General features: G+C 42.3%; 1 protein-coding gene across 12 annotated transcripts in view; it reads left to right on the top strand.

Annotated features, from left to right (window-relative positions):
• WNK1 (WNK lysine deficient protein kinase 1) overlaps nt 1-24,829 on the top strand; it is a 178,061-nt gene that overhangs the window by 51,019 nt on the left and 102,213 nt on the right. For all 12 annotated transcript variants that reach the window (XM_050917851.1, XM_050917889.1, XM_050917860.1 and 9 more), the window contains exons 3-4: nt 9,873-10,093; nt 12,011-12,168. In XM_050917851.1, the coding sequence (XP_050773808.1) occupies nt 9,873-10,093; nt 12,011-12,168 (379 nt within the window). The remainder of the gene's footprint in view (nt 1-9,872; nt 10,094-12,010; nt 12,169-24,829) is intronic.

Consider the following 24,829-nt stretch of genomic DNA (forward strand, 5'->3'; position numbering starts at 1 on the left):
GCTCAGGGTGGTGATTAGTCCTTCAAACCCTGCCCCTCCTCTCCCTCCCCCCCCCCAAGTTGTTTTTCCTTTGGACACAAGTTGATCACAGCTTCAGCTCAAACAAACACCTAAGTCTTATGGGGTTGCAGTGGGCCAAAGACCTTCCAACTGTCCCTAAGGATTGGGGCTCCCTAGGTCCTGTGTTTCCTGGATCAGAAGGAAGGCCAAGAGTCCTTTTTAACTCAGGCTGTTTAACCAAAAGTCCTTTCTTTGTCTGATCCCTGGATAATCTAGTTTTAAACCAATATATGCAAGCCCTTCTCCAGGTCATAGCTCTGAGGAGGTGTTACATCCTGAGTGAATTTGCTTAACTGTCCTGTGCTGTTCTTAGTTCCTGGAGGGTTGTGCTCTCCCTCATGGAATTACATACAGTCCCTTTGTTAGTACATAAACATTTTGCATTTTTAATACAATGAACTCCTAAAATACTTAAACTTAATTCCATATTATATTACAGTGGTGTCTCTAATAAATGAATGGCTCTGCAGAGCCTTTCTTGTGAAATGCAGTTGAAGTCTCTACATAAAGTTCTGGATATGCACCCATGTTTCATAGATTGATAGACTTAAGGTCAGAAGGGACCATTTTGATCATCTAGTCTGACCTCCTGCACAATGCAGGCCACAGCATCTCACCCACCCACTCCTGGAACAAACCCCTAACCTATGTCTGAGTTATTGAAGTCCTCAAATCATGGTTTAAAGACCTCAAGGTGCAGAGAATCCTCCATCCTTCATGCCCCATGTTGCAGAGGAAGGCAAGAAAACTCCAGGGCCTCTGCCAATCTGCCCTGGAGGAAAATTCCTTCTCGACGCCAAATATGGCGATCAGTTAAACCCTGAGCACCCAGGTAAGAAGTCTCTGTAGTAACTCAGATCCCACCTCATCTATCATCCCATCACAGACCACTGGGCATATTTACCTGCTAATAATCAAAGATGAATTAATTGCCAAAATTAGGCTATCCCATCATACTAGCACCTCCATAAACTTTCCAAGCTTAGTCTTAAAGGCAGATGTGTCTTTTGCCCCCACTACTCCCCTTGGAAGGCTGTTCCAGAACTTCACTCCTCTAATGGCTAGAAACCTTCATCTAATTTCAAGTCTAAACTTCATAGTGTCCAGTTTATATCCATTTGTTTTTGTGTCCACATTGGTACTAAGCTTAAATAATTCCTCTCCCTCCCTGATATTTCATCTCTCTGATATATTTATAGAGAGCAATCATATCTCCACTCAGCCTTCTTTTGGTTAGCCTTCTTCTAAACAGGCCAAGCTCTGAGTCTTCTTTCATATGACAGGTTTTCCATTCCTCGGCTCATCCTAGTAGCCCTTCTCTGTACCTGTTCCAGTTTGAATTCATCCTTCTTAAACATGGGAGATCAGACCCACACACACTATTCCAGATGAGGTCTCACCAGTGCCTTGTATAACGGTACTAACACTTCCTTATCTTTACTGGAAATACCTTGCCTGATGCATCCTAAAACTGCATTAGCTTTTTTCACACCATGTCACATTGGCGACTCATAGTCATCCTGTGATCAACCAATACTCCAAGGTCCTTCTCCTCCTCCTGTTACTTCCAACTGATGCATCCCCAATTTATGACAAAAATTCTTGTTGTTTAATCCCTAAATGCATGACCTTGCACTTTTCACTATTAAATTTTATCCTATTACTATTACTCCAGTTTATAAGGTCATCCAGATCTTTCTGTATGATATCCCGGTCCTTCTCTGTGTTAACAATACCTCCCAGCTTTGTGTCATCTGCAAACTTTATTAGCACATTCCCACTTTTTGTGCCAAGATCAGTTATGAAAGATTAAATAAGATTGGTCCCAAAACCGATCCCTGAGGAACTCCACTAGTAACCTCCTTCCAGCCTGACAGTTCACCTTTCAATATGTCCCATTGTAGTCTCCCCTTTAACCAGTTCCTTATCCAACTTTCAATTTTCATATTGATCCCCAACTTTTCCAATTTGACTAATAATTCCTCATGTGGAACTGAATGCCTTACTGAAATCAAGGTAAATTAGATCCACTGCTTTTCCTTTGTTTAAAAAATCTGTTACCTTCTCAAAGGAGGAGATCAGGTTGGTTTGGCACAATCTACCTTTTGTAAAACCGTGTTGTATTTTGTCCCAATTACCATTGACCTCAATGTCCGTAACTACCTTCTCCTTCAAAATTTTTTCCAAGACCTTGCATACTACAGATGCCAAACTAACAGGCCTATAATTACTCAGATCACTTTTTTCCATTTCTTAAAAATAGGAACTATTGTTACAATTCTTCAGTCATACGGTACAACCCCTGAGTTTACTGATTGATTTAAAAATTCTTGCTAATGTGCTTGCAATTTCATGTTTTAGTTCTTTTAATATTCTTGCATGAAGATTATCTGGGCCCTCCAATTTCGTCCCATTAAGCTGTTCGAGTTTGGCTTCTACCTCGGATGTGGTAATATCTACCTCCATATCCTCATTCCCATTTGTCATCCTACCATTATCCCTAAGCTCCTCATTAAAGACTGAGGCCAAGTATTTGTTTAGATATTTGGGCCATGCCTAGATTATCCATAACCTCCACTCCATCCTCAGTGTTTAGCGATCCCACTTTTCTGTTTTCTTATTTATATGTCTATAGAACCTTTTACTATTGGTTTTCATTCCCTTTGCAAGGTCCAACTCTACATGGCTTTTGGCCTTTCTGACTTTATCCCTACATGTTCTGACCTCAATAAGGTAGCTTTCCTTGCTGATCATTCCCATCTTCCACTCCTTGTAGGCTTTCTGCTTTTTCTTAATCCTCTCTCTGAGATGCTTGGTCTACAACATCTGCCTATGAATTTTTTCCCCTTTCTTGGGATGCAGGCTTCTGATAGTTTCTGCAACTTCGACTTGAAGTTAATTCCAGGCCTCCTCCGCCTTTAGATCCACAAGTTCTTCAGTCCAATCCACTTCCCTAACTGATTTCCTTAATTCTTTAAAGTTAGCACTTTGAAATAAAAAAACCTACTCCCAGATCTATTTTTGTTTATCCTTCCATCTAGTTTGAACTGAATTAGCTCATGATCACTCGAACCAAGGTTGTCCCCTACAACCATTTCTTCTATGAGGTCCTCACTGCTCACCAAAACCAAATCTAAAATAGCATCCCCTCTTGTTGGTTCTTCAAATACTTGAAGGAATCCATCAGCTATCACATCTAGAAAAATCTGAGCCCTATTATTACTACTAGCACTTGTTCTCCAGTCTCCCATGATCACACAATTCCCATTAGTGTTTACTTCATTAAAAACATTAGAGGTCTCTATCCATATCCAGATTGGATCCTGGTGGTCTGTAGCACACCCCAAGCACTATCTCAGGGGAGGGTCTAGTAGCTTTCTTTCCCAGTGTGATTTTTGCCCAGACGCTGTCTTATCCATTCCATCACTTCTTATTTCTTTACAGTTTACCTCATTGATATACAATGCTACTCCATCACCTTTGCCTTTATTTCTGTCTTTCCTAAACTGCACATAGCTTTCAATACTTGTACTCCAGTCATGACTACTATTCCACCATGTTTGATATCCCTATAATATCCTGTTTCACTTCCTGCACCAGTAGCTCTAGTTCCTCCATTTTGTTACCTAGGCTTCTCGCATTAGTGTACAAACATCTTAATCTTTGCTATTTGGCTTCACTGACATTATTAGGCACAGACATTCTACCAGCAGTATCTATTAGACTGGTATCTACACTTCCCTTCCTCCTTATGTCTATTCTCCTACCTACAGCTGTATCCTTTCTTTCTTTATTTTCTTAGGTATATCTCCAATTATATTTTATATCTCCTAGAACTGGAAGGGACCTTGAAAGGTCATCGAGTCCAGCCTCCTGCCTTCACTAGCAGGACCAAATACTGATTTTCTTCCCTCTCAGTGTTAAATTCCCAATTACCTGGACATCTCCCAACCATCTCCCCCAAATTCCTGGTTTAAAGCTCTTAATCAGTTGTGCCAGCCTCCATCCTAGAAGTCTATTTCCCTCCTTACTCAGATGAAGTCCATTCCGAGAGAACAGTCCTCTGTCCATACTTCCCAGTGGCCATACATCCCAAAGCCCTCTATATAGCACCACTATCTGAGCCATCTGATTGCCATAATCTTGTCACACCTTTGTTGCCTTTCTCTAGGAACAGGCAGAATCCCACTGAAGATCACCTGAGCCTCAATTTCCTTAAGCATCTTCCCCAGTATGGCATAGTCTCCCTTGATATGTTCCAGTGAGAATCTAGCTGCATCATTTGTTCCCACATGAAGTACAATAAGCGGATTCTTTCCCGCTCCCCTTAAAATTCTTTTCAGCCTCAAGTCCACATCCCATATTTTAGCACCCGGCAGACAGCACACCCTTGTGTTCTCTGGATCAGCTCTAGTTACACACCTATCTATTCTTCTCAGTAAGGAATCCCCAATCACGTAGACCTGCTCTTTCCTGGGGTGGTGGGGAGAGGCCTTGGGGATTCAGCCAGCCTGGAGCTCCTCTGGGCTGGGGAGGGAGGCTTGGGGCTCATGTGCCCAAAAGTGAGGTCTTGCGGCTCTGGCCACACAAGGTCTCAGGGCTCTGGCCGTGGTGAGGGCAGAAGGGGCGGAGCTGGGGGCTAGTCTCCCCAGAGAGGGGCTCCACCCACTGTCCATGCCTCAAGTACAGGTCTATGGCATATTAAGACCTTACCTGTGGCACTAGAAAGGCTCAGATCCTATCTCATAGAACTGGAAGGGACCCTGAAAGATCGAGTCCAGCCCCCTGCCTTCATTAGCAGGACCAAGTTCTGATTTTCCCCAGATCCTTAAGTGGCCCCTTCAAGGGTTGAGGTTACAACCCTGGGTTTAGCAGGCCAATGCTCAAACCACTGAGCTATCCATCCCTTAGCATTAAATTAAAACTAGCCAACATCAAAGTAGCGCAGAACATTTCTGCTAATTGGAAGCTTCTCATATATGTAGCTTCTGTTTAAGGAATTTATTTACACAGTGACTTGCCCCACCCACAGTCCTTCTTCTTCTAGTCCTGATTACCCTTTGGTTTGGACTGTCATTAAGCTAAACTCCATGAGTTACCATGAGGCCCTACCAAATTCATGGTTCACTTTGATCAATTTCACAGCCACAAGGCCTTAAAACTGTCAATTTAATGTTTTTTGGCTGTTTATATCTGAATTTTCAGTGTTTTTAACCATGGGAGTCTTGATCCAAAGGAGATTGTGCGGGGCCCCAAAGCCATTGTAGGGGGGCTGCAAGATTTCCATACTTCTGTGCTGCTTTCAGAGCCCAGTTGCGAGGGCGGCAGCTGCAGAGTTTCCTGAAGCTGGAGGAGGCTCCTGGAGGTGGAGGTAGGCTTGATCTCACCAGTGCTGCTGGGAGCACCCCAGCCAGGGGCTCTAGTTGCTAGTCAGAGCCAGTGGTGGATTAATGCATGGGCCCATGGGGCCTGTGCCCAGGGGCCCTGGACAATTTGAAAAATGGGAGCCCCGAGCCCTGACAGGAGCCATGGGAGCTGAAGCCCTGAGCTCAGATGCCCTGAGCCCCAAGAGGAGCCATGGGGGCTGAAGCCCTAAGCTCAGGCAGGAGCCAGCAGGAGGGGCAGAAACCTGGAGCCTGTGCAGGAACCGGGGCAGGGCACCCCAAGTCTCAGCTGGTGCCGTGGGGGGTGGCAGCAACCCCAAACCTGAGCAGGAACTACAGGGGGAGGGGGAGGGCTGGAGCTGTCAGAGGTGGCAGACCCCAGCCCAGATCCCTGAGCTTGGGCAGGAGCTGCAGGGTGTGAAAGCCCTACGATTTGAGGTTTAATTTAAATTCCCTAACAGCTATTTAATGTGGCTTTTTCAAAAATAATGTTCATCTAAGAACTGCTTCTTAAAGCCATCGAAATGTTCATTGCTCTTTTTTAAAAGAGAGCTGCAGTGATTAGTTGGCTGAGCCATTTATAAGTTTTTTCAAAACCATGTTTAGAAAGTGTTCTCTTTTTCTGTTAACTGAATGGGGCTCATGTAACTCAGAGGAAGGATTGCACTTTTATGTCAGACTAGACTTCCTGCTGGTTCTCTTTTTAAACAATTTAACTGTTAAAAGAAGGAAAAAATGACTCTTAGATGCCACCTGGAACTGAGGTATCACTGACCGCCCCCCCCCCCCCACCAAACCCACCAGCCTGGGCTCCCTTTACATTGTACTGTGACAATCTGCCCTGACCACATACAAGTAGGGACCCACCCAGCTGCAGTTACATGCAGATGTTGTGATTGGCCCTGCATGGGAAGACTCCAGCTAAGGAACTTCCCAGGTACTCAGGCAGGCATCCCCTCTGGAGTCTAAACCCAAAACTATACTCTTGCGCTGCACAGGGAACTATACAGCGTAAGCTCATGAAATTTGCCCCCTCCCTCCATGTGGAGAGGAATACACAACTGCTTTCTGCCCTGAGTTATGACTCCCACACATTGGTTTTAGACAAAGCAAAAAAGTTTATTAACCACAAAAAATAGATTTGAAATTATTATAAAGGATAGCAAACAGATCAAAGGAGCTTACCTAGCAAATAAACAAAGTATGCCTAATACTTCTAACTTCAGATTCAAAAAGATACATGCATACAAATAGGGTAATCATACTCAGTAAATTATAACCTTTTCAATGATACCTCACATGATATCTCACATGATTTATCTTGCATAAAATACATTGTCATAATATTACAATATCACTGAAGAATATGGGGTGCAGTGTCACAATGACCTGACGTTCTTTTCTTTCGCTTTATGCTGTGAAAAGTCTGATACAGTTAGTTGTGTGGCTTTTTCTGCTGTGGTTTTACCTTCAAAATGTACATTTTGGTCTTTAGGGAATCTCAGAGTAGCATAGACTCACACTCTAATTGAAGGAGAGAGTGCCCAATTTTTCACACATCTGACCTTTTTCCAGGAATGATAGTGCTAACAAAAACAAACCAAGTTCTAAACTGTCTTGACTAAAATCCTTTCTCCTTTTAGTTGTTCAGCTTCCATTCATCTCGTGATATTTATCTAGTTTCTATAGTAGTCATTTTTCCAGGCTAGACTATCTGAATTTCTAGTATAAAAATCAACCAGTGAGGAGAAAATAACCCTTTCAGGTCCTTCTTTATACACCATAAAGGGATTAAGACCATTTCCTCCCCATTTCAGGTAGTCTTTTAAATGAATACTTAAGAATGCAGAGTTTGCAAATCTGACTTTCCATTTGTTCTGACTTGCTGCTGATGTCCAAAACAATGTAATTACTGTCCAGATAGTAGCTCTGCCTAGTAACTACTCTAGTCCATTTCCAATGAAGACAATACATCTTAAAACACAGATTAAAGTTGTCTTTTTCCTTTTAAAATGTCTGTGTGAGCTTTAAAAGTGACGTGATTGGTAGCTTATGACAATGTTTTTGGAAAATTACAACAATCCTGCAGGATGATGGTAAGAGCCTAGCTCCTTTAGGACTGAGGAGCTGGCAGTAGACCAACATATCTGAGAATCAAGAATGTAACTGGAGATTCCAAAAGCTGAACTAGAGTGCCTCTACCATGTGACCCTTGGAACAGGCATTAAAAAGATGAATGACTGTGTCAGTAGCAAGAAGTATTTAAGCCAAAATCATGAGTGGTAGCTGATATGAACCAGAGCCTCTTTCATTGGCTCTCTCTTCCTCGGCTTGCTTTTTTTTCTGCCCTTGTTCTCTCCTTAAATTGTGCTCTGATTTCCCTCTAGATTTGGCTCCTGATTGCTTTTACAGAGTTGTTTTACAGCAGGGTTATCACTGGGAGCTTGATTTCAAGGGCTTTCTTTGAACCAGAGAAATTTTAGTAATGGGAATTAATGTCTGTGATCTTATGCGGGCAATGGTCCAAATGATTTCATCAAGACCAGTTCTTCTAATGAAGTGGATACACAGAAACCAGAGCTCACACTGGCAGTGCTCTGGGGTAAACATGATGATCGCAGTCTTACAGCATCACATAGTACTGACCTCGGTGCTGGTCACAGGAATTAAGACAACTGTCTTGGAGTGGTGCAGGAGACAGCCATCTCAAGGATTGGTCCAAGACTGTGGATAAACTGGGAACCATCATCACCACCTTCCTCTGCATGTGCAAAGTACATTTCGTCAACCTTTTTTTCTCTAATATAAACACAAGCCACATGTATGTTTTTAAAAACAAAGAAAACCCTACACTGCACACACAGTTCTCCTAGGGAGAAGATGAGAACACCAACCCATACATGAAAGATGTTAGTCATATTGCTTAATGCACTACTCGTTGGTGTTCAGAGACTATGGTGATGGGGTTGGTATAAAAATCTGTAGAGAAGTGGGCACAGAGGAAGCCTGTTAACAAGCCTGGAAACAAAAGTTCCATCTCTGGCCTGACTCTCTTGTATATAGACTTTTTTTGAAACCCATGTCTGAGACAAGCAATAATGTGTCAAGAAACTTGAGATTGTGCCGTGTCTTCTCTGAAAGGTGGTTTGGATTTGTTGAGTCTGTATTGTCCATTCAGTATGTGCGTTCTTTGGGCTAGAAGGTTTCTCCATTTTCCCAGAGTTCTGTAATGAGTCCAGATGGTGTTTTCAGGTGGGTTTTAAGTGATTTAAATCCTGTCCTACATCTCTTGAGATCTTTGAGAACAGTTAACTTGATTAGTCAAGTTGAGGCACGTTTGAACTGTACCCTAGGTCCCTGGCTGAGTTGCTTGGATTAATATTTCAGTAGCTGAGTGGTTGCTGTGGTGACTTCATAGCTGTCATTCACTACCCAACAAAACTTCTATTCATTCAGAATTTGACCTTCTCCAGCGTTTTTCCTCTGCTGTGTCCAGGAAAAGGCATATTTATGAGTGATCAGACCTAGCTACTTAAGCACTATATTTGAGGAAAAATGAATTGAGGGGGAGGGTAGCTTTGCTAAGCAGGTGGTGCAGCATGGAAGATGTCAGTTTTAATAAGGAATAATTGGAGATAAAGGGTTTTAGAACCAGGATTTAAAAAAATGAAACCTTCAGCTATTTGCATTTGAAGTCATATTTTGTCAAATCGGTGATTTGTTACAACTATAGAATTGGAGTTCCATTTTATCCATCAGAACCATCAGTAGTCACCTCCTGGGTAATAAAATTAAACAGCAAAATGCTGAAGTAACTAGATAGGCCAAGCCAGCCCTGAGGCTCACTAAAAATATGTATATGGAGGGCAACTTGCTTAAAGGCTGTGGCCACGTTGGGGCCATCTAGGCAGACTTAAAGTAGAAGACAGAGCTGAGGTTTGGAAGTGGACAGAACTAGCTATTTATGAATTCTTGAACTTTAACTAGTCTTTCCTCTTCTGAAAGTTTTAAAGAACTGCAGTCTCTCTGTCAGCAGGGCCGGACTAATGCAGCTGTCTAAAAGACAGCATGAAATATATTTGAGTCACAGCTGTTGCTGTCCACCCTTGCCAAGGAGAGGAATGATCAGTGGATCTGCAGAGCCAGTATCCTGCCTATCTCCAAAAACCTGCTCGCTGCTTCCATAGCTTACAGCTCCGCAGCCAATAGGGAGTGCGGACACTGCTGTGGAACAGTATTGTTCCTAAGCATCCTGTGCGCTGAAATCAGTCCATTAAATGTAATAAATAGGCCACATGTAAATTCTAGTATACTTGCTAGATTCGGTACTGTACATTAGTTGTTTTTACAAATTAGCAGAATTAATGGTGAAAACTTAACGAATGAACCTGAAATATGTGTTCCCTTGTACTCTGTTCTTTTTCTCAGGTATTTGAAAAGGTTTAAAGTGATGAAAATCAAAGTACTACGAAGTTGGTGCCGTCAGATATTGAAGGGCTTGCAGTTTCTGCACACACGCACTCCTCCCATTATCCACCGAGACCTAAAATGTGACAACATTTTCATCACTGGCCCCACTGGATCAGTCAAGATAGGAGACCTGGGTCTGGCAACCCTGAAACGAGCTTCCTTTGCCAAGAGTGTGATAGGTAAGCCTATTTTGTTTTTGGAGGCTGGTAGACCCAGTCCACTTACTTGAAAACTTGACCTTCCCAGAAGAAATTTCACTCAAGTACACTCGTCTTAAAATACCTGATCTGAGATCAGAAAAGCGATACTGGTTTTGCTTCTGAATTGTGGGACTCATTCTGCTGTACTGATTAAATATCTTTTGTTGCAGGGTTTCGGTATCTGTGCTCCTAGTATTTGGATACAATCTGTGGAAGCATTTTGGGAATATAGGCTTATTCTGTTGCCCCCCCCCACAGCTTAGTTGAACACTGTTGATAAAACCACTGTAGCTGGATTATGGGATATTAAACAGATGTAAATTTTGAAATTGTATTTATTGCCAGTTAGTTTGAGTGTGCACATAGTGGTTTTGGTGACAGCTCTCCCTTTCTATCAATAATATATCTTGATACCTAGCTTAGCATCTAGCCACATACCCAAATCTGCTAGCTTGTCAATCTAACGTTGTAGAGTACCCTATTTTAGTTCGGGCTAGTTTGAAACTGACACCACTGGATCATCCTAGAAAATTGGTTTTATCAACTTTTGTTCCGATAGTGTGCATTATAGTTAGACTAACAAGGGAGCAAGATGATCCTTTTTAATGTGCTGCTGACATTTATATTGCTGAATGGTCCTTTACCTGTTCTTCTGAATACACTGATATAAGTTTGCAGATGTTTTGCATGCTGTCACTATTAAAATGTTTCCTGCTTCCTGATCAGGATAGTGTTTAAATATTGACAGAAGTGGAAAAATATACAATGGCAATATATAAAACTTCCTTACAAAACACATCCTCACCATGTGTTAATTTTCTGCCTAGAGCTTCAATCATATCCCTCTGTGTTCTTGCTAGCAATTGTTAGCCTATGGCTAATTGGATATAATTGACTTCTGGATTATGGGTTGTGGGAAAGGATTAGGGAAGCTAGGTTGACTGATCTTCAAACAGTCTTAAATCTGGTTAGCTTGCAGGAAATAATTCACTGCTTAAAGTCTTCCATCTCTGGCTTGGAGGAGCCCTGATCATACAGTGTGATCTCTTCACTTGTGGAGAGTGTGCTGTGATTGAGGCATTAGGGGGCAGTGCATCTTCTGCAAACTCTTTACAATTAGGACTTGTTGAATCTCGCACTATGTGCCTGTAACTCAATCTCTCTGTATTTCTAAGTATTTTTTGCCTGTAGGATGTTCCTCACTATTGCCTGTATCTGCAGTAGGCCTATAAAATATACTGCAGGTGAGAAGGTAAGTATGTGAAGAAAAGGGCTCTGGTGAGTGGCCTTTGCAGAAAATTACTTTTATTCATTCCTCGTGAAGCTTTATCTATAGTGACTGGGTTTTTCATTGCAAGGCCTTTTTCTGAACAGTTCCACTTCAAAAAGTAAATGGAGTGTTACAGGTCAGAGACTAGCTGTGGGCTCTTACCAGTACTATTCGTTTACAGCAGAGGTCAGACGGGTATGTTGCAACAAGCCCCATTGCCTCCTTTCTTACAGGGAGGAAAGGTAAGTGTCTAACTCTCCCTAGTATTTGGTTTGCAGTCTTGCTAGTCTTTTACTTTTTTTTCCATTTGTCTTCAATTTGGTCATCTCCTGATCCAATTTTTATTGTAGCCAAAGTTTCCCATTTCTGCCCTTACATTGAGTAACGTGTGGAAAGCAGTCAAAATATGGACCTTCTCATCTAATTTCTTATAAAGGCCTTGCAGTGGGACACCCGTGGGGTACATTAATGCAACAGAGTGACTAAGGGTTTCCTCCCTCTTCTTTTTGCCTCCACTTTCTCTTCTCTCACAGGTCTGCCCGTCCGCTTCCTCCTGCGGTGAGTAACGCCAGCAGCCTCTGCTCGCTTTGAGACATTTAGAGTCTGAATCGTTCTTTTAATTTAAGGTACCCCAGAGTTCATGGCACCCGAGATGTATGAGGAGAAATACGATGAATCCGTTGATGTATATGCTTTTGGGATGTGTATGCTTGAGATGGCCACGTCTGAATATCCTTATTCTGAGTGCCAAAATGCAGCGCAGATCTACCGTCGAGTGACCAGCGTAAGTCTCCCATACCTCTCTGCTGATTCGAGAGCTGGTGCTACCGCTAACAAAAGAAGCTGGATAGCTTCACACAGTGCAAGAAGTGAAAAAGACAAGCTGACACATCTCTAGGTGAAAATGTAGAAGCTTGCTTAGCTCAATCTACGGAAATGCTAGAAGTGTGTGGAAAAGTGCTCAAAGGAAAATCACTTACAGGACTTAATATGCTATTAGAAATCAGACCTTTCATACACAGTCTGATATCCTACTTTCAGGTAAAACTACATAACAAGGTACTATATCAAAGTAAAATTCACTCCACTATCTCAGGATATTTTCTGACCCATGACAATTTTGTGCTTTTTGCCTTGGTAGTTGGAAACTTTAGTCTCTGGAATAAACAAACTTGGGTCACAAATCTAGGGAACTCTGGATTAACTGATTGCCAATGCAGATCCTCATCTGTTTGTTTTTGAGTCATTGTAAGTTAATACTTTATTGTATCCTAAATTGCCTTTGGCTTCTTTGCTGTTGGGCCACTTTCCATAGTTGACTACTGGAAATCTTGTACATTATCAGCAGATAAACTGGCTCACAGAATGAAGTGAAACAAAGGTGCCAAATGGAGTCCTTGTAAACATGTCACTGGGTCAGACTATGGAGGTTTCTGTTGCCACAGACATTCAGATGGTGATATTTGAATAGTCTGAGCCACCAGCCGTGGCACCAAATCAAGAGTGTAAGTTTGAGTAGTTGGGAATGATGGGACCTCCAATTCAATTTGTTTCAGTGGTGGCTTTTTTTAAGTATAATGTGAAATAGTTGAAGGTCTTCTAATGAGGATAATACTGCTGTCTTGCAGCATGCTGGATAAGTAATCAGTCTTCAGAGCTAAATATTCAGAAAAATAAAAAAGAGGGGGTGATAGTAATCCTCAGAATTGGAATTTCTGTCATCTATAAGTGATCTGTTCCTTGACTGATTTTTTTCAGGGGGGGCGGGAACCCTTCCAATTTGGAAGTAAAGAACCTTGTTGGTTGGTTTGCCAACAGATAATTTCCTTTATCTACTGGTGGGAACCCAATGAGTTTCCATATTTTCTCTTGTTAATCTTGTGGTGACTTTAGAGATGGGGGTGAGCATTTGTGAATGAAGTGCTTAGCTTTGGAAGAAACACGAATACAGTCCATGCTCCTAAAGCCTCACAATCTAATGGCTGGATAGTGAGAAAACAAAATTCACTAGAAACGCTGAAGAAAATGTGCAGTATCTTTGTGATTAAATATCATCCCAGTTGCTCCATCCCACCTGAAGTACCTAAGATTTGAGGTTACTTCCAATTTGACTTTTTTCCATTTGGCCTGTCATCTGGCCTGCAAGTGTTAATGAATGTCATGTAGCAGTAATCCCCTCACCCCTACCCTCCAAGAGGGTTTTGTGTCCTTGCTTGAAGGTTTGATTTATTTGTACACTCTCACAAGACTGTGCCAATCAAGCAATGCAGGAGATACTGGAATTGTTTGTTTGACTTGGTCTTGTAGCAAATTGGGGATGGGGGAAAAGTACTTTTATTGCATTCCCTTAGTCCCAGCTAGGATACACATTGCCTTGGATGTGAGCCTGTGGGTGAGAAGGTATCCTGGATAACCTGCTCAGTGAAGGATGACCTGCTTCCTAGGGGAGACGGCTGCACATAAACACCCTCAAAGTGTACTGGCTAATATAGAAAACATATGCGTTAACTGCAACATTGTGGCTGTAGCTGTAGCTGTAGTTGTGAACCACCTGGATTGCTTTTTTGTGTTGTCTTGCTAAGGGAGTCCTGACCTTTTTGCTCTCTTGGGTGGAGGCAATAGTCAGTAAGGCCCTATGACGCTAACTGTGCAGCAGACTGCTTATGTTTATCTAAGACATTTCCAAGAGTGGTTACCAAAGCAAGTACTGCAACACCCCCCTCCTTCCCCCAAATGGGGAATTCCTCTTGTAGACCAAACCACCAAGAAACTCAATACCAAGTACCCAAACCCTGAAGTCCCAGACACTGCAGCACTGACGTGGGATGAATTTCCATTGGGCTTCACATTCCTCCTCTGTCACTTGTATTAATGGTCTAAGGGTATACCTACACTGGAGTTTGAGGCTTCTATTTTTGCTAGCTCTGATCAAGCTAGCATGGGTATGTCTACCTAACATGGAAATTATACCTCCAGCTCCAGTGTAGACATACCCTAAGAAAACAGCTTGATGTGGGATTTCTTTAAATCTAATTACCTGGTGAAGGTGGAGTTGGTAGGCAGACATACTAATGCTCACCCAGTATCTAAGAGTTGTCATGGGCCCCCTTATATCAAGATTTTTCTATAGCAAAATCAGATGCCCATGGTCTCTACCTGCTTCATAACAGAACACGGCTGTAAGAGTTTGGGATTTGCATTTGGGTGCCCAAACCGTGCTGTACCTTCGAAAAATGCCTCTGTTGCTTTATATTAGAGGATTTTTTAAAAAAAAACTTGTGTGAAACAAGGCAAAGGATTTCCTGCCTAAGTTGGATTCTGGCCCAGAAATACTACAGAAATCTTCAGTCAATAGCCCAGCTCTTACCTCTTTTAGGATTTAAGTCTTTGTGCTAAACTCTTTATAAAGTGTTATCAGTAGGGGACTTCTTATTCTAGTCATACTTTGAGTGGCATAACTTCGCCCTCTAGCTGGCTCTACATTGCCTTCAGTTAGTTGGAAGAGGTTTTATGAACCTCCCTTTGAACATCATCTTTGAGATTTGTGGTTTTCATCCACAAGGTAGTTTTTCGATAGCAATCAACTCAACCAGGAACATGGGAGAGCTCTCTGCTTTTTCCAGTCTTCCTCCATCTTTAATCTTCTGTAATGACAAGGTGGCTCTGTGCATCTGTCCTAGCTTTTACAGGAAAGCCTGTCCCCATTTCAGCTAACCATGATATCTCCTTTAGAATTTTGGTCCCAATCTAGAACACAAAGGGAAAAGCCTGCTGCTACCCATTAGACTTCAAGAGCAGCCCTCCTTTGTACTTAAATCAGAAATATTCAGGGAAATGGACAGTGTTTTCATTCTCTTTTTTAGGGTTTAAAGAGAGACCTCAGGCAGCCAGATTCATCATGGATAAGGCTAAGATTTTGTCATGGACAGGTGACTGGCAATAAACAAAAATTCACGGAAGCCGTGATCTGTCTGTGAATTTGGCTGCCATGGCTCCATGGTTTCCCTTGCTACCATGGTAGCTGGAAGCTGCTGAGTTCTCTCCCCACAAGGCTGCCCCAGTCGCTGGAACCCTTCAGAGGGGCCACCTGAGGAGGTGGTCGCCTGTCGCTGGAAACCTGCAGGGAGGCCCTGAGAAGGCTGTCACTTATCACTGGAACCCTGTCAGGGCCCTGCTGGCTGCCAGCTCCAGTCCTGCAGCCAGCAGGGGCTGAAGCAGAAAATGTCACAGGAGGTTTCTGGAAGTCACTTATTCTGTGACATCCATGACAAATGTAGCCTTAATCATGGATAAGTTTTAATCAGGTACAGACTCTAGAAGGCCTACAAACCCTAAAATCTGACTGGCCAGTATAAATTAAAGCTCAGTCTGGCCATCATCTGGGCTGGAGAGGGGAGATGTCAATAGACAAGCTTTGTAGAGCTGTAACCTGGTGTTCCCTGTGCTCTCACTCTCACCATGAACAAATTTATGCAGGTAGTTGTGGACCCAGCCCTTGGTTGCAGGGTATTTAGAGCAGGGCTTCCACAAGAAGCTTTCTTTAGGGAGCAGCTGAAGGGTTTGGAGGTTTCTATTCTTTCTTCCTCTGCTCCATTGCTCTCAAGCTTCCTCTTAAAGTTGAGCCTGAACTCTTTTGTTCTCCCTCCCTACTGTGGGTTTTCAGTTAGATAGTGCTTTCTAGAATCTGGTATGTGTGTGCTGTCAGACTGATCTACAGCAGGGCATGTTCTCATTTGCTGGGTAACTGGCTTTCTGTGGTCCAGTTGAGACAGGGCCATGGACTCTAACCCTACCAAGCTTTCCAAGTTCAAGCATTGTTAGGGAGCTAGAGTGGGCAATTGGCAAGAATCACTGTGGAAAAGTGGAGGAGGGGAGCCCTCAAGGCAGACAAATCCTTGATTGCTCAACATGTCAGAGCAAGTGAGGAGGAGGAGCCAAATCAAGCACAGAAAGCAAATTGGCTGGTAATTGAGACTATACCTCTGACTCAGTGGACAAGATCACTTCAGATGAGGTTTTGTCTGTAACCTGCTTGGACAAATGAGAGTATTCAGTGAATACTTGAACACCAACCCAAGCTGTATCCAGGCTACTATTAGTTTCTCAGTTACCGTGTGCCACTGAGTGGACAGCAAGCATGCTTAATTTGCTCTTGCGGCATTTCTTTCTGGCCTTGCTTCCCCCTGGTTTAGTTAGATCTCATTCCAAAAGGGATATCTTAGAATGCTAAGAAGAAAACAAATGCTCTGCTTGTGTGGCAGCCCTATCAGTGGTAGTTCTATGCCAGACTCCTGAACTATTGATCACTTTTAATTTTTAAACACCTGGTTTTCCAGACCCCCAGTCATCAGGTAATGAGAGTTTCACATGCTGAAATGTCTCAGACCTGGGTAGGCCCTTTATGACCTTTAAACAAGAACTTATTTCAATAATGTGGTTCTCCTGTTTGATTTAGGGTTTTTTTGCCTCCCAGATGTGGCATCCCTGGAGCTGAATCTCCATGTCAGCTCTCCATTGCTATTCTGGGCCTCTGCTTGCCATTCATTTATCCCCTATTCTATATGTAAAATTGATTTTAACTGAACCCAGTTTGACAGAGATGGTCTCTGTGGAAATTACTGAACTACTACTAACCTTATTTGCTCTTTTTTCCTCAGTTTTTTCATATAGTATTTTTGAGAAAAACAAACAGGACCCATGTCTGCCTCTTGTGGACCTAAAGCTAGTTGCTAATGTGACATTCATTTCACCTTCAAAACTATTACTTCCAAGCCCTAAAAATTCCCGGCTGAGAACACAGAAGTTCCTATGACGGGTTCTCCCCCGAGGTGCCACCTGGAACTGGGGTACCACTGAGCCCCCTGGCCCACCAGCCTGGGCTCCCGCCCACACTGTACCGCTGTGACAAGCTGCAGATTCTTCCAGCCTGCACTTTCACCAGCATACATACAGGTAGGGGGACACCCAGCTGCAGTTACAAGCAGGCTTTCTGACCAGTCTCTGCATGGGAAAGCTACACCCAGCTCCTCAGGCAGGCACCCCCTCTGGAATATAAACCCAAAATTGTACTGTCTTGCACTGCACAGGGGACTGTTCAGCACAAGCTCATAAAATTTACCCCCTCCCTCAATGTGGAGAGGACTATCAACAGTCTTTTGCCCCTGAGTTATGATTAGCACACTGGTTTAGATCAGGGATTCTCAAACTGGGGGTTGGGACCCCTCAGGGGTTGTGAGGTTATTACATGTGGGGTAGCAAGCTGTCAGCCTCCACTCCAAACCCCGCTTTGCATCCAGCATTTATAATGGTGTTAAATATATAAAGAAGTGTTTTTAATTTATAAGGGAGGAGTCTCACTCAGAGGCTTGATATTTGAAAGGGGTCACCAGTATAAAAGTTTGAAAACCACTGTTTTGATAAAAGCAAAAATAAGTTAACTACAAAACATAAATTTTAAGTGATTATAAGTGATAGCAAACAAATCAAAGCAGATTACCTAGCAAATAAACAAAAAATGCAAACTAAACTTAATATACTAAATAGATTGAGTATGAATAGCAGATTCTCACCTTAAGAGATGATGCAAGCAGGCTGCAGATTCTTTCTTTTGGGGCAAGCTGCACTTACCGTACAGCTTGGAATCTGCAGGTGTTTCGTTTCACAGGCTAAAAATCTCTTTAGCTTGGGTCCAGCAGTTGCTTTTTTTTAATAGAATATCAGGGTTGGAAGGGACCTTAGGAGGTCATCTAGTCCAACCCCATGCTCAAGCAGGACCAATCCCCAGGCATATTTTTGCCCCAGATCCCTAATTGGCCCTCTCAAGGATTGAACTTACAACCTGGGGCTTAGCAGGCCAATGCTCAAACCACTGAGCTATCCCTCCCTCCACAGTTCAGTCGTTTTCCCTCTGGTATTTCCAGGAGTCCTCTGATGTGGGGGGTGAAGAACACCAGATGATGTCACACTCTGCCTTATATAGCTTTTGCATATGGCGGGAACCCTTTGTTTCAGAGCTTGGTTCCCAGACCAGTCTGTGGAAAAACACTGACATCCCGAGATGGAGTTTAGAAACATGCAGTCACATCACATGTCTTTATAAAGTCATAGTAGCTATTACTTGGAGGCTGTAGTGTTCTCAGGAAGGCTGCCCAGGTGGGAGATAAGCTTCTCCTAACGCCGATTTTTTTTTTTTTTTTTTTTTTTCCCCCTAATGGCTCATGGCCCTGAATAGGTCCTTCCCCACCCACTATCTAGACTAAAAACATCTTGTCTCGTGGGTGTTACCCTGGTGTAACTACATTTGAAATAGATACATAGTCAATATTCATAAAATCAGATACAAAAATCATGCATGCATACAGACAGGATAATCATAATCTTTCCAGTGACATCTCACATGACTCATCTTGCATAAAATAAGTTATGTCATTATTATATCACAGTATCACTGTGAAAAATATGGGGTGCAGTGTCACAGTTCCTTTAAGTATCAGAGGGATAGCCATGTTAGTCTGGATCTGTAAAAAGCGACAGTTGTGTGGCATCTTATAGACTAACAGAAGTATTGGAGCATAAGCTTTCGTGGGTGAATACCCGCTTTGTCAGATGCAGTGGGTATTCACCCACGGAAGTTTATGCTCCAATACTTCTGTTAGTCTATAAGGTGCCACAGGACTTTTGGTTGCTTTATGGTTCCTTTAAAGTAGATTGTGCTATAGGTAATAGTGCTGAATAATTGAGGAAGATGAGCTATCCTCCAAGATCTAGGTACGTGCATGTATATCCTTCTGAAGAACCTCTAGGAATGCCTCTGTTCTCACTAAGGCATGGTCTGTGCACTAGCTGCTGTTGCTGTGAAGACCTGGGTTCCGTTTTTTGCAACGTTGTGGGGGAATGCTCTCTTGGGGTGAGGCTGGTTGAAAGGTGGAAAAAACAGTGTTAGCATGCATTACATTTGGGCACTTTTTGAAAAGTAAAGTTAGTTTGGTCCCGTCCTGGTCTTTAGTGGACACTCCTCCATGACATAGAACTTTCACACAATTCTGTACAATTGATACCATTTCCAGTTTCTGTGTTGGAAGGTCTGGAACTGGAATTGGAATTCTGTGTGTCATTACTGAGATTCTTTGGTGTAGAGAGAGGAGTGAAGCAACTTGGATGGCATTTGGCGCTTTTGTACTTTCCCAAGAAATTGTCAGGGAAGTCAGCTTAATGCAAACTAAAATTCAGTTAATATCTTGAAGAGATGGAAAGAGAGACTTGGATGAAATTAACTTCTGTTGCATTGTGCTATATAGGCAGTAAGAGTTAAGGGTGGAAGAAGCAGAAGCAACTACCTAAGACACTGATTTGTGATCCTGTTGCACAGAAACTATAGGAAAATTAGCCACCTTTTAAGAAGTGTGCACTGATTTTCCTTCAAATACAAACATGAGAGCTGTGCAGAAGCTGGAGTAACCTTACAAAGGTAGAAAGATCAGGAAAAATAACTTGTAAGTAAAAATGGACTTTGCGCTCTCACTCACCTCCCAATACTTTTTAACTTGTGTAACTTGGTTCAGTGCAACAAGTAGAGTAACCCACATGCTACTTCAGAAGGGAACAAATTTCCTTTCAGCTAGGACTGCAGGCATGCCAGCTTTCTATATCTTCTGTTGGAGTTCAGGTTTTGCAAAGACTTCAAGTATTACTTAGAGAGTGGTAGCAGATTCTTCATGTTTGTGAAAGAGAACTTGCAGCTGCTTAGAGGGTTCAGTTGCTTGTCAAAGGACACTCTGTCCTTGAGCTTCCTGCATTGTATTGTTCACCTTGAAAATTCATATGTCATCAGCTAAGTGTGTTAGGTATTTGTCATCACATGTCCATTTTGTGTACTCCAGGTTTCATTAAGTTAGGCAGTGTTTTTCATCGTAAGTGGCCTTACGAGTTTGGAAGGCTTCAGTATTCCACGTGGGAGACCAAGGGCTGATTGTGTAAGACTTCATTACATTTTATAGACAGCCTGTTGAAATGTTCATCACCAACTTGGAATAAAATAAAATCTGATTTACAGATGTGAGAGTTCATGCTCTAAGATCCACTAATGAAAGAATACTGTATGCATAGAATATCAGGGGCTTTGCTCTTTTGTAGAGTCATAGTTCCTTGGTGCTATAGCAGCTAGGTGGAGAAGGACCATGAAAGAAGGCACAGCAGTGAAAAGTGAACCATTTCCCTGGCTAATGGGGAACAGCATAGCTCTTTGGATTTGTTTGGTATTGTCAGTTCCAACTTAATGGCCTAGTTCCTCTAACACTGGCCCATATTTCTCTGGATAGAAGAGCATTCCCTAAATATGGCTCATATTAGTGAAGTACATTCTAGGTAGTGAAAATGAAGAATTGTCCCTGTGCTACACCTTAGTAGTGAAACTGATAGTGTGAATCATGTTTAAAATGAGTTGGACTAACCAGATTTGACTGCGTTAACTTTAGACAGTCCGAAGTGTTAAGCCTGGTTGTAAAATGCTTCTTAAAAATAGCTGTGGATGGTGTAAGTGGCCAGGGAAACAAATGGTTTAAGCAGTTTTTAAGGCTATTTAACGTGCTTTACTGAGTACCTTATAGTTTAATGGTAGGCCTAGGAAGTCAATTTTACTCTCCACTCAGGACTGGATTTGAAAACCCTAGGCCTACCATTAAACTATAAGGTACTCAGTAAAGCAGATAATCCGTACATAGTTATATTGCCTTCCTCTCTGTTTTTACTGTTACTAGACCCCTTCATTCTTTTGTTGTGATGGTGCCCCAGGGCCCAATCAAGATCTGTGCCTTTACAAATGCTGAAGTAGACATATTCTGTTGCCCAGCGAGCGTCGCATCAGTGAAGTCGCTGAGGTGGGGAGAAAGGAGCAGGATTCAGCATTCCTGAGACTATTCAAAATAAGTAGGATGGTCTGTAGCTAACTCCCTTCCCCCTCAAAAATCTGCTATTGGCACCACTATCCATATTGAATTGAATGAGGAGAGGGGTAAATGGGGGAGAATCCACATATAGTAGGAGAAGTGAGAGAGCCTTATCTCATTCACACAGAAGGAAAGCTACTCCCTGAAGATGTGATGGGGAGGAAAAGGGCCCACCAGCCACTTCATTAAGTTGATTTTTTCTGAAAAGCAACTCTAAAAGCAGTCTTATAAAGATCTGTGTTAATGACTCTAATCAAGTGTGTCCAGGTTACAAGTCAAAATGTCAGCCAAAAGTCAAAGATTCAACTTGAGCTCTTTCTGGCTCACATACCACAACTACTAGATTGTGTGGACCAATTTTGCCCTAAGTTACACCTGTGTAGTACTACCAAAAATTACTTTACAACAGCCAAAACTGTGCTAAAAACCTCATATACCAGATAAGGTGCTTCCCTGTACAAAAGAGCATAAATTTGGAGACTGGATATGACCTACATGAGGGAAAGCAAAACAAGAAGGGGCTTTGTATTGTGCTACGTAAATAGTCCTATGGAGACTATTGAATTATTAAAATCTTGGGCTAAAATTTACTAATACAAGTGCCTAAAGCAAGATTCCTAAACCTATATTAAAGCAACTTTTAAAAAAGTGGCTTGATTTTCAGAGTGCTGAGTAATCCAGGTTTCTTTGCACTTAATGGGAGTTGCAGGTGTCCAAACACCTTTGAAAATATGGCCGCTTTGAGGTAGGAGGCTAATTTTAGGCACCCATGTTCAGAAAATTTTGGTCATAAGCTGTGCAGCCCTGCTGTCTTCATATCCTGCTCACACCTGTGCAGTTCTGTTGTCCTCACTGTGGCTGCACAGATGTAAGTGAGGACAGTATTTGGCCCTGCAGTTGGAAGATAAGACTTCCACTGGTGTGAGCCAGAAGAAAAGATAACTTGGCTCTTGCATAGCTGCTGGCTTTTCAGAGCTAATAGAAATAAGTAATGAAATTGTTGTTGAAATCACCAGACTAAGTAGTCAAAAAGGTCAGATTGGCTGCTTAAAGTGCTTTTTTAAAGTCACTTCTCAGTTTAGTACCATAATCCTAAAATGCTGAAGTTGGGCCACAGACTTAATGTAGTTTACTCCTGGGGGAATTGTGCACATCTGCAGACGTGCAGAATTCATCTGTCTTGCACTATTTGTATTTTGGCGCATAAAATACATTTTGCCTAAGTGCTGCAGTTCAGCCTTTTGCCCACCAGAGGCTGCTGTGGCGCCAGAACAGCAGACATGTATGAAGCTGGATGTTCTGGCGCCACAGCGGCCTCTGGTGTGCGAAAGGCAGAATTGCAGCACCTCTGAGGCAAAATATATTTTATGCAGGAAAATACAAAATTCTATGCCGAGTGCTGCAGAATTCCCCTAGGAGTAGAGTTCATCACAGCGTCTTACCTGCAGAGCCAGGTTAGGACAGCATGTGGCACACAGGGCTGCTGGGTGCGTGTGTGTCAGACTGGGGTTCAGAATGGCTAGTGGAGTGTGTGTGGGGGGGAGACACAAACTGGAGCATGGGCTCAGGAGCTAGTGAGGTAACAGAATTGAGCTTGAGGGGTGGGGAGGCTGCAGAGACCCATGGGGATGAGGGGTGCAGTGACAGGGGCAGATGTACTTGACTGACTGACTGGGAGAGGCTTGGTCAGTCAGGTTCTGCATGCGGCAGGCTTCCCAACAACCTAACAATCCCTCCTTCTCAAGAAAGACCTCCCACCCACACCTGACACCATCCTGGTTCACTCCTAGGGTCTTTCGCTCTCCCTCAGCTCTTCTGTTACCCCTGACTCCTCCAAGCATTTGCACTGCTTCTGACAGGTGCAGGAGAAACAGTTCTGTATTGTAATTTAAATGAATTACACAAAGTTCTCTATTAATATGCCTGGTAAGGAATCTATTTGTCAAAAAAAAGTACCAGAATCTTTTCTTTCGGTCTGTACAGATATACTTACTGAAAGATATTTTGAAATAAATTACCAAAATAATTGTAATTGGCATGATTATATTGTTGATTTTAACACAATATGCAGAATTTTGCAGAATTTTTAATTTTTAGTGCAAAATTCTCCCAGAAGTAGTAATTGTTCCTGCCTCATTCCAAGAATACAATTACATGTACAAAGAGAATAGCTTTGAGTAAACACCCACACCTCAAATCTTTAGAGGCCCTGAAACAAGATACATACTAAAATTCACCAAAATACTTAGGCAACGTTTTCATCATATTTCCCTCTGTTTATTTGGAGAATTATCTATAGAAATTAGAAATGGCAACTTCATGTGGACAAGTCTATCTCTGAAAATTAGATTTGGCCCTTTTTCTGTGTCCAGGATCCTAATTATAAAAGTTATTGAAATGCCTGCTTTAGTGGGAGATTTTCCAAATGTGTGCCTAAAAAGGATGTTTTAGTCTGGATAGGTAGTTTTCCTCTCTGTGCTGGCATGAAATCACTACACGAGGGGTAGGCAACCTATGGCACGCGTGCCGAAGGCGACACAAGCTAATTTTCAGTGGCGCTCACACTGCCTGGGTCCTGGCAACCGGTCTGGGGGGCTCTCATTTTAATTTAATTTTAAATGAAGGTTCTTAATTAAAAAAACTTTGTTTATTTTATATACAACAATAGTTTAGTTATGTATTATAGACTTATAGAAAGAGACCTTCTAAAAAAGTTAAAATGTATTACTGGCACGCAGAACCTTAAATCAGAGTGAATAAATGAAGACTCGGCACTCCACTTCTGAAAGGTTGCTGACCCCTGCACTACAGAATTCAACTATCTAGCTTAACCCTGTCTGTCCCCAGCAAAATCATACAATTCGTGTTTTTGCTTCTGGTAGCTTCCAGGGTTCTCTAATGAAGGCAGTGTAAATTTTTGGCTTTTAATAAGGAGGAAATTCCTCTTCAGCTGTTTTTTGAGCATATTCCTGAAAGTGAGGACCAATAGTGATATCAGATGTTCCTCAATCTGATAAGGAAATGGGTGAATCACCTTGAGTGATGTTTACAATGCAGCATAGGAATCCTGTAGGATCTCATCTTAAAAAGGTCTGAACATAGAATATTCCTACTGAAAGCTGCCAAGAATATTACTAATGTTATGGATTTTCTAGGAGACTATCTTTGATAGAAACTTTAAATGGCTGTTAGACTAGGCTGATTTCATTCAGCTGTAAATCCACCTCATCCATTCCTGTGGCTTTACTGAAGACCCTGTTTTCAATAAATTCACTTTTAAAACTAGTTCTAGAATATGCTTTTTCTGTCATGGTTGTAGCAGAGCAGGGTATGTAACCAGATAACTCAGTTTCCAGAATGCATAGGAATGGTATACTGACTGAAAAAAATCCAGGCAAGCTTGCTTCTGAAAGTGTCTTAATGCAGTGACTCTAAATGTATGGCACTGAAACTAGTGTGTGTACTTTCTTTTCTTTTCCTTTGGAAAAGTTTTATAACTTC

Source organism: Gopherus flavomarginatus, chromosome 1 (genome assembly GCF_025201925.1).
Source record: "Gopherus flavomarginatus isolate rGopFla2 chromosome 1, rGopFla2.mat.asm, whole genome shotgun sequence".
Taxonomy (NCBI): Eukaryota; Metazoa; Chordata; order Testudines; family Testudinidae; genus Gopherus; species Gopherus flavomarginatus.